The sequence below is a fragment of the Equus przewalskii genome, chromosome 5, assembly GCF_037783145.1.
Source record: "Equus przewalskii isolate Varuska chromosome 5, EquPr2, whole genome shotgun sequence".
Taxonomy (NCBI): Eukaryota; Metazoa; Chordata; class Mammalia; order Perissodactyla; family Equidae; genus Equus; species Equus przewalskii.
Window position 1 is genome coordinate 70,825,781 of NC_091835.1, and position 9,358 is coordinate 70,835,138.

Sequence of the window (9,358 nt, forward strand, 5' to 3'; positions counted from 1 at the left end):
CCCAATTACCTTAGAACCCAGAATGAAAATTCCACCACCGTGTCTGAAACATAATGCAGTTTATTGAAGACACAGAACAGAGAATTCTTTTCTGGGAGCCCAGAAGTGACAAGCACTGCTCGTGGGAAATCTAAGCACCAGAAGGAGGTGGGGACCAGGGGACCCCTGCCTACCAGGGCGGGGATCAGGGTGTGTGCAGGGTCAGCTGGGGCTTCCCCCTAAGGAGTGAGATAGTAACCGGGTTGGGCATGCCTGCGGGGCGGGGGCGGGGGCTCTGGCCCGATCCTGGACACTGCCCCGAGACTGGCCTGGTGAGGGTAGATGGTTTTTCAGCCCGATCATCCTTCCCAGGAAATTTTGGGCTACGAAGCCCATCGTCCAGGAAGGTGGGGCTCAGGGGCGCAGGTCAGAATGTGTGTTAGGCGAGGGCCCCACGGGGGTCGGGAATAGCGCACAGAGCGGGGATGTGCTGGCTGGTGAAAGAGCCTGGGGATCCGGGGACACCTCGGGCGCCCGGTTCAGAATTTCTGGTGGGACCGCTGGCTCTGGGAGGAGCTTTGAGAAACCTGGATCGAGCTGCTGCCGCCGCCCCCGCTGAGGACAGATGAGCCCCGGGAACTGGAAAAGCCCCCGCGCACCACAGAGCTCCCGCCCGAGCCGCGGCCAGAGCCCAGGCCCCCGCCGTTGGCCCCGCTGCCCAGGCCCCGGCGGCCGCCTGCCCCTCCTCGGAGGACGCCTCCTCCCAGGGCGCCTCTGCCGCCGCCGCTGCTGATGATGATGATGTTGTAGACCATCTCTGCAAAGAGCATTTGGGGTCAGGGAGCCTCGCACCTCCAGCCCGCAGTCCCTGCGGCCCCACTCCGTGTTCCCTGGGGTACCGCCCACTGAGACTCCCAGAGGGTGGAGAGGGCAGGCCGCAAGAAGGGAAGGAAGGTTGGCCCCTTTGGGACCGAGAGCCTTAGGGTTATCCAGCCGCTACCCAGCCTGCGGATGGAATCATCTCACACCAGCACCGGCCCGTGGTTTGAGAAACATTATTCCATAAATGTCCAGCCCCTTCCCAGACAAACAGCCCGGTACTCACCAATGCTCACGGAACTCTGGCACTCTCCAGACATCCTGTGGGAGGACCAGACCCGGAGTTTAGACATTTGTGCCAGGTCCTCCCTTCCCTAAATGCACCTTGCTTAGGTCGACAGCAATGAAAGCCTTGATCCCCCAGCCCCTTCCTAACTGATGCTGACAATAAGAAATGGGCTGGGTAGGTGCTCAAAAAAACCACGGTGTGCATTCCTCTTTCTATGGGGTAAGGTTGGACTTAAGTTGCTACCCTTTCCACGAACGTTCTCCCAGAGAATAACAGAGCAGAGGGTTATTCCTGGGCCCACCCATCCTCCCCTCACTTCTCAGGATCCTGTTTATTCAATAGATATTATTTGAACCCACATAGGCCAGAGCCCCATACTCAAGTGCCAGGCTACAGGAACCCACCCTTCAAAAACCTACAATTAAGACAATAAAGAAATGGCATAGAAATAATATGTATGCCTATGACTCCTCCTCTTTGCAGATATGTGTTTTACGGCTAAAACGTGAGACATGAAAGGTAGAGAAATCTACGGGAGAGGAGGCTCTGATGGTGTCACTGTTGTGCAGAAGACACAGCTCTCCTGGAGGTCTGGCAGCACCTGGTGGTCCTTAAAAAGAGGAGGCTGGCCTGCCGAGGGCTACCACCACCTCCAGCAGCGTGCCCAGCACCCGTGCACTGGCAGCAGGCTCAGCGGAAAGCCACCAGGCCTCTGGGCCTCCTGGGAACCAGAGGGACTCCCGCTCACCTGCACTCCTCGCCCTCCAGGAGGGTCCGGTAGGTGGCGATCTCAATGTCCAGGGCCAGCTTGACGTTCATCAGCTCCTGGTACTCCTTCAGCAGCTGGGCCAGGTCCTCCTTGGCCTGCTGCAGGGCGGCCTTGAGGTCCTGAAGCTTGGCACTGGCGTCCTGGAGGGCCACTTCCCCGTGCTGCTCTGCATCCGCGGTGGCTGTCTGCAGGTTGGCGCTCTGGGGGTGGGAATCCAGGAGTCCAGTTTAGATTCACGTGGCTCACTGAGGGCCTGCCCTGTGCCTGGTGCTTCCCCATGGGTCACCTCACATTGGGCACATGAGGGCACTACAGCCCGCGGAGGTTAAAGCCTGGGCCTCGATCTAGATGCTAGCATGGCAAGGAGTGGCATTAGCAACATCAGGCCTCAAGGACTGGCCCAGCTCAGGAGGAGTCAGACTCTTCCGGTACCCCTCTCCTCTTTCATGGTAAGAGACTGAGCATCTTCTGTAAACCTCCCTCCTCCAGGAAGTCTTCCTGAATTAGCAGAGACACCATCTCTTTGCCCTAGCCCATCTGGATGTGGGCTTCCTTGGCTACTCTCCCAGTTTGGTCTTCACACAATCAGCTTCTTTCCCTGACCTCCCTAATCACGTCTGCACACTGTATTTCTGGCCCACATGAGCCTTCAGTCTCCAGGGTCCACATGACAGCCTTTGTTCAGCGCCTGGCCCAGAACTGCTCCGGGTCAGTCTTGGCATGCGTGGGTCTGGGCCAGGATGTCACAGCGATGCGTGCCGAGCCCTGAGTTTCGTGCTACAAGCATAACCCGCAGACTCGGACACATGCTCCTCCTCCTCCTTCTCACCTGCTTCTTGACGCTCTCGATCTCGGCCCACAGCCTCTGGATCATCCTGTTGAGCTCCGAGATCTCACTCTTGGTGCTCTTCAGGTCCTCCCGTGCCTGCCGGCCGTGGTCTGCAGCTCTCCCAACTGTGCAGGAAGGAGCCACACTTTCAGAAAGCCAGCAGAGGCCTTACAGGTCCCCTAACCCAACCCCTCATGTCACCAACAAGAAAACCCAAACACAGACGTGTGACTTGTGCAGGGTCACCCAGCTGGGGGAACCGGGTGCTCTCTCCCCTGCACTAGGGGACCCATCTCCTAGCACAATGGCTGCTGTAGTTGGGCAGACACCTTACCCCAGGCCCTGTGCTTTATCTCATTAAACCTCACAACAACCCGATGAGCAAGGCATTATTATCCCCACTTTATAAATGGGACCACTGAGACACAGACAGCTTGAGTACCATGACTAAACACATCGGCCCTTGAGTGACAGGGCTAGGACTTGAATGCAGCCCATGAGAGGAGGAGCCATTGTCTGAACCAGCAGGCTGCCCTTCCTTGGGCAGAAAAGCCAGAAAATTCAGACGCATAAGGGCCAGCTCTGCCACATTCAGGTGCAGAACTCCTTGTGTCTGTGGTCCAGCCTTGCTCCACCTCCCTTTCCCTCCCCACACTTCTTTCCAGACATTGGCTTCAACCCCTCCGTGTGATCAAGCCTGAAGCACACGACGACAAGAGCCAGACTGGTGGAGGGGAAATGGAGACCTCTACAACAGTGAAGGGGGTGCAGCCGGAGGGAGCTAGCTTAAGGATCTCTCAACCTTGGCACAGCTGACACTTGGGGCAGGATGATTCTTTGTTTGGGAGAAGGATCTCATGCATTATAAGATGTTTAGCAGCATCCCTGGCCTCTGCCCCGTAGACACCAGTAGGAGGCCCACCCCCACTCCCAGATGTGACAAACCAAAACTGACTGCACACGTTGTGGTATGTCTCCTGGGGGGAAGTCATACCTTCCCCTCCTGTTGAGAGGCACCAGGTTAGAGCCGAGTCAGAGCTCTCTGATTAGGAGGGAGATGTCTGCTAGTAAGACCAGACCAGTGGAAGCTGCCATGCTGGAGATGTGGAGAAGAACGACTCAGAGGCAGGATCTGCCCTCCAGATGGCCCGCCCAGCTAGGTTGGTGGGAGAGACAAGAATCTCTGAAGCTACGTGATGGTGTCACCCACCTTGCTGTGGTACAGCACCTCGGCCTCCGCCTTGCTTTTCTGAGCGATCGCCTCGTACTGGGCACGGACCTCAGCGATGATGCTGTCCAGGTCCAGGTCCCGGTTGTTGTCCATGGACAGGACCACGGACATGTCGCTGGTGTCTGCCTGCACCTGGGACAGCTCCTGCAGAGCCAGACAGACATGGCCACTTCTGAGCAGACCCACCCCAGGGCTCCCCAAAGGGACGGCTCCCAACAGACTGAGGGACAGTCTGGAAGGGACCACTTTTGTCAGAAGGACAGACACGACTCAAACTCCTACGGGTGAGCCTCTGAACACCTTCTTCTCCAGGAGACGGAGGGGGTGGGTCCGAGGCTTAAAGAAGAGGAGGACACTTACGGCGTCATAGAGGGCCCTCAGGAAGTTGATCTCGTCTGTCACGCTCTGCACCTTGGCCTCCAGTTCCACTTTGGTCATGTAGGCAGCATCAACATCCTGAGAGAGAAGTCGGTCACTGTCCCTGCTGACCTGCGGGCTCAGCCCAGTCCTGGGCACTAGGGGAAGGGGCAGGAGGAAGGGGCCCCGGGGACCTGCCCATCAGGAGCCCCCACTCAGGGGAAACGAGGCTCCTGTCCCGGCACAGGCGGACTCGTCCTAGCGTGACTAGACCGGCCACTTTGTAGGCTGGGCTGGCAAACGTGGATCAGAGAAGAGCGGAGGAGGCTGTGAGGGCGAGAGGAAGGACACGGCCGAGGCTGCGGCTGTTACACTGACGCTGGGGGAGGAGGATTTCCGAGGGAGAAGCTACATTGGCAACACTCATAGGCCGTCTCCACATAGCTCCTGGGAATACACCCCTGAAAAGAGATCCTATTTCTTGTCTTTGTCTGCTTTCCAATCACAGCTCAAGGCCTGGTCAGATTTGTACACCCACACGCCCCTCGGAAGCAACATGGCGAAAGTCCAGTGGCTCCTTCAGACCCTCGTCCAGGCGCTCCTCAGGGGACCCCCTCCCTGGCCCTGGCCCTGGCCCTCCCCCACATGGCCTAAAGGAGACCCTCAAATTAGCAGGACCAAGCTCCTGCCTCCCATCAGCCTTCACAGCGCTCTGTTGAGTGGGGCTCCAGGGTGGGAGGTGGGGAAGGACCGGTCGCCTTCTTCAGGATGACAAAGTCGTTCTCTGCAGCCGTGCGCTTGTTGATCTCCTCTTCGTACCTGTGAGAAGCGAGTTACTTACTGGTCTGCCTTCTTGGGGACGTCCCCATGGCCCCAGAGCACTTCCCATGAGTAACATGGACTCAGGGCTTCTTGTCCCACCAGTTTAGCCCAGGGCCTGTGTCATTGCAGCGTGCAGCCTCCTGGGTCCAGGAGAGACCCAGCTCATTCAACAGGCTTTACTGAGCACCTACTGTGTGATAATGGGGGTGGCGGTTACTGGGCACTAGAGTAGAAGCCCCTTCCTCATGGGCTGCTATTCTGATCAATCCTGGAAGGCCTCCTGGAGAAACTTGGATTTTTTTTAAACTATTATGTGACCAAAGGGAGATGGCTGAGCTGCTAGGAGCTTCTGGGGAAGTGCCTGGGGCCAACTCTGTGTACAGCAAGCACAGTAGGCCCTTGGGCTCTCAGTAGATACTTCCTGAATTAATGAAAACCAAGAATGGGTCACTAAGAATGTGCCGGGTCCTGCTCCAGAAATGACACTTGTATTAACTCATTTGGTCCTCATTACGGCCAATAGGAGAAATGCTATCACTCTTTCCATTTTACAGATGGGGACACTGAGGCACAGAGAAGCTAAGGAACTTGCCCAAGATCACAGAGCTGATAAGTGGCACAATAGGGCTTGACCAAGGCACACAGACTCCAGAGTCTGAACTCTGAACGATAAAGTAAGTTGCTTCTCATTTAGATGCCTATTGACAGGGGAAATAAAGTTCATCTTTGGAGGGAACTTGGAGGTGATGTAGTCCAGGGAGGATTGAAGGGTTTATCTGAGTCTATAAAGTTCATGAATGAGCTTCAGGGTCTCTTGGAACCCCCCAGAATTATCTGTATGTGTCCTTTCAGTAAATTCCCAACAGGGTTTCTGCCCCAAACAAGCCCTGAGCCACTGCCTCAAAGACTGGGATATTGAAAGTCAGAGAGAGTGGGGGTAAATTCCCACAAGCTGGCAGCCAGCTGGAACACAGCTAAACGGGAGCCCAGACGCCTGTCATCTGCCCTCTCCCACCGTGCAGCCCACCCTCCCCTCCCCCGGGCACTGGGGCCGCGCACCTCTTCTTGAAGTCCTCCACCAGCTCCTCCATGCTCCTCGGCTCCCCCTGCAGCTTGCTCTTCTCCATGTGCAGCCCGCCCAGGAAGTCCTTGAGGCTGCTGATGGAGTTCTCAAAAAAAGGCTCCAGGTTCTGGTTGTTGGTGTTAGAACCGGTGCCCTGTTCCTGCAGGAGGCTCCACTTGGTCTCCGGGACCTTGTTCTGCTGCTCCAGGAACCGCAACTGCCGCCCAACAACAAAAGAGCATCCGGGAGCTGTCCAGGGCCAGCTCCAATCACGGCGGCTCTGACTCCCCCAGAACAAAGTCCCAGGGGTCTCCCTGTGTCTCCAGCAGGGCTGCATGCTGCAGGCTGCAATAGTTTGTGCTAACCCCGTGTGGACAGCAGCGTTGGGGTAACACAGGGCAGGTAGAGCCCTATTGCACAGGTAAGGAAACTGAAGCCCAGAGATAACCAAGGTCACACAACAAGCGAGTAACAAATCTGAACTGGAGTTTCCTGACACCTAGGCTCGACAATCTTCCCATGACATCATTCATTCATTCATTCATTCATTCCTCAAACATTCAGTACTCAACAAACAGCAGGAGATTCCAGCATCCGACGGCAGATGTAGTCTTCAGGAGGAGGTTTAAAGTACATCTGCGTACACCGCACTAGGGTGGGGAATAGACAAAACCGTAAAGAAATAGCTATCAGGCAGCCCTGGTCCCAGGAACAAGGGTCCAGACACACCAAGGGTCAGCCCCTCCGCCCAGCCTTGTTAAACGCAGGGCTCAGCTGCTTTTAAACTGAGCCACTGGCTAAAGATGTCTCAAAGTTCATTTGCTACAAAACATTTCTGTACACAAATTCAAGGCCAACTTGTATAAGTAGGTGGAGTAAATATCAATCAATTGGCCATTCAACAAACATTTGCGAAGTGCCAAGAACGTGCCAGGCCTTATGCTGGACAATAGGACCCCAAGATCTGGGAATCCCCCTTTAGGGATGATGAGAAGGCCTTGGGTGGCGAAACCCACCTTCTGTGGAGAAGAAGCATTTTCACATCACTTTCTACCTTTCTATGAATAATTTGTCTAGATACCCAGGTGTCTGCTGGGGACTAGCAGGTCACCTGACTTTCAAAGGCTCCAGCTCTGCCCAGATCTGATATTCTAAAGATAAGACCAACTTCTCCTCCTTCAGCTTTGTCCAGGACACTTACGTATGGTGAGGGGTGCCCCAAAGAGTCCTCAGAAACCCTTTCTTTAGGGCCTAATATTAACCCAGGATCACAAAGAGATCTCCACACATCGTACTCAGCATACTACTGAAACCCTCTGTTAGCAGCCAGCCACACCCAAATGCCCTCTAGTCACCAAAACAGTTGTCATAACATCCCTTGCATGGAACGTCCGGAGCATGGAAATCCCTGTAAAACATCTCTTCAGCCTGTCTCGCACGCATACACGTGTCCACAAATGTCCGATGGCCTCCACGTCTGCAGCTCCTCACACTGAAATCTTGCTGTGAGAACCACCCAGGAGGAGGAACCTCTCCCCCCTGCCCCCTCCCACCTCCCCAAAACTCTCTGCATCTCTCTCCTTAGGCGGATGGCAGGGTGACTCATCTCTCAGACACAAATCCAGCATTGGCAAAGTCAGCCTCTCTTTCAAAGAGGAGCGGCTCACAATTCACCTGGGATAGAGAAGGAATTCTGTGTCTGGGTTTCAAAAGGCAACAGTGAAGGGACCTCTGTGATGGCAACAAATAATCCTGGCAGTGCCTGTGATCCATCGCAGTAATGGGCACGTGCAGGGGCCAGTAACTCCACCCAGTGAGGGACTCAGGATCTTCATCATCTGCTGCTGCGTTCAGCAGGTCCACCACCTGCTGATATGCCCCGGAGGGCTTGAGGTACAGCATAAACCCCCAAGTCCTTCCTCTGATTCATAAGAAGGAGAAGAAACAGAGAACAAGCCAGGTGGGCCAGCTTGTCTCACTGTCCAGCGGTCCCGAGAAGGGCTCACCTTGTCGATGAAGGAGGCGAACTTGTTGTTGAGGGTCTTGATCTGCTCCCGCTCCTGGGCCTTCACTTGCCCAATCTGGGGGTCGATCTCCACATTGAGGGGCTGCAGGAGGCTCTGGTTGACGGTCACTTCCTGGATTCCCCCAGGGAAACCACCTGGGCCACCAAAGCCACCGGAGACACCAAAGCCATCAGAGCCACCAAAGCCAACAGCTCCTCCACCAAAACCCCTGGCTCCTCCTCTGAAGCCTCCAGCTCCTCCTCCCAAGCCCCCAGCTCTTCCAACAAAGCCCCCACCTGTCCCTCTTCCACTACCTCCAAAACCACCGCCCCTTGAGTATCCCCCACTGGCCCCCCCAAACCTGCCAGCCCGGGTGCCACCTCCAGCCAGACTCATGGAGATCTTCTTGTTCCCGCCGAGGCTGTGGAGACTCCTGCTCCAAAGCCTCCTCCCATCAAGGTGCAGGCAGCCGACCCTGAGCGGGAGGCCGAGGAGGACCTGGCAGAGCCGATCCGGCTCTGGCCCGACACCACGGCTGAGCGGCCGCTGAAGCCCTGGCCACGGCCCCCAGTGGAAGACCTGCAGGACTGTTGGCTGTAGCTGGCCTGGCGACTCACGGCGGTCAGCACGGTATTCCAAAGGAAGGATGGACTCAGAAGGCTGGAGGAAACTCAGAGACCTTCTGCAGTTCTGGGCCGAGGGTGACCCTTATATAGGGTCGGGGAGCTCAGCTGGCTGACGGTGCCAGACAACTAATTGAGGTATTATCTGCTTTGGTTGGCCTGGCAGCAACAGGTTGAGTCCAAAACTCGCAACACACCTTGGTGATCACCCCAAATTTCCAAATCACTTTGTTCTCCCAGAGTTACTCACCTGAAATAAGCTGAAGGTGGCAAAGGGGCCATCCTGCGGGGCTGGATGCAGCCCCTAATCCCCAAGAGATGTACGCTCCCATCCTGGGAGTGACAGGATTCTCTACCTCCCTTGTGTCCCCATGGCCACTCTGCCAGCCCATCCAGCCTCAGGAGGTTACAGGATGCGTGTGGAGCCCCAGCGAGGACCCTGGGGGAGAAGGGAGAAGAAGGAGGAAGAATGACCAGGAGAAGGAAGATGTGGAAGTCAGGGAGGGGCCGCAGCTGCCTCTGGGGCTCCTGCCATCCAGAGAGGAGAAGGTCACACACGAAACTCACAGCC

At 56.1% G+C, this 9,358-nt stretch overlaps 1 protein-coding gene across 1 annotated transcript; it reads right to left on the reverse strand.

Annotated features, from left to right (window-relative positions):
• Positions 1-518: 518 nt before the first annotated feature.
• Positions 519-9,069, reverse strand: LOC103563695 (keratin, type II cytoskeletal 3-like). Its single transcript, XM_070619709.1, is given in 13 exon segments — positions 519-796; positions 1,085-1,119; positions 1,836-2,056; positions 2,686-2,774; positions 2,777-2,810; positions 3,896-4,060; positions 4,277-4,372; positions 5,032-5,092; positions 6,155-6,375; positions 8,165-8,376; positions 8,479-8,601; positions 8,604-8,743; positions 9,038-9,069. Coding segments are annotated over 13 exon segments (1,707 nt in total).
• Positions 9,070-9,358: the final 289 nt, after the last annotated feature.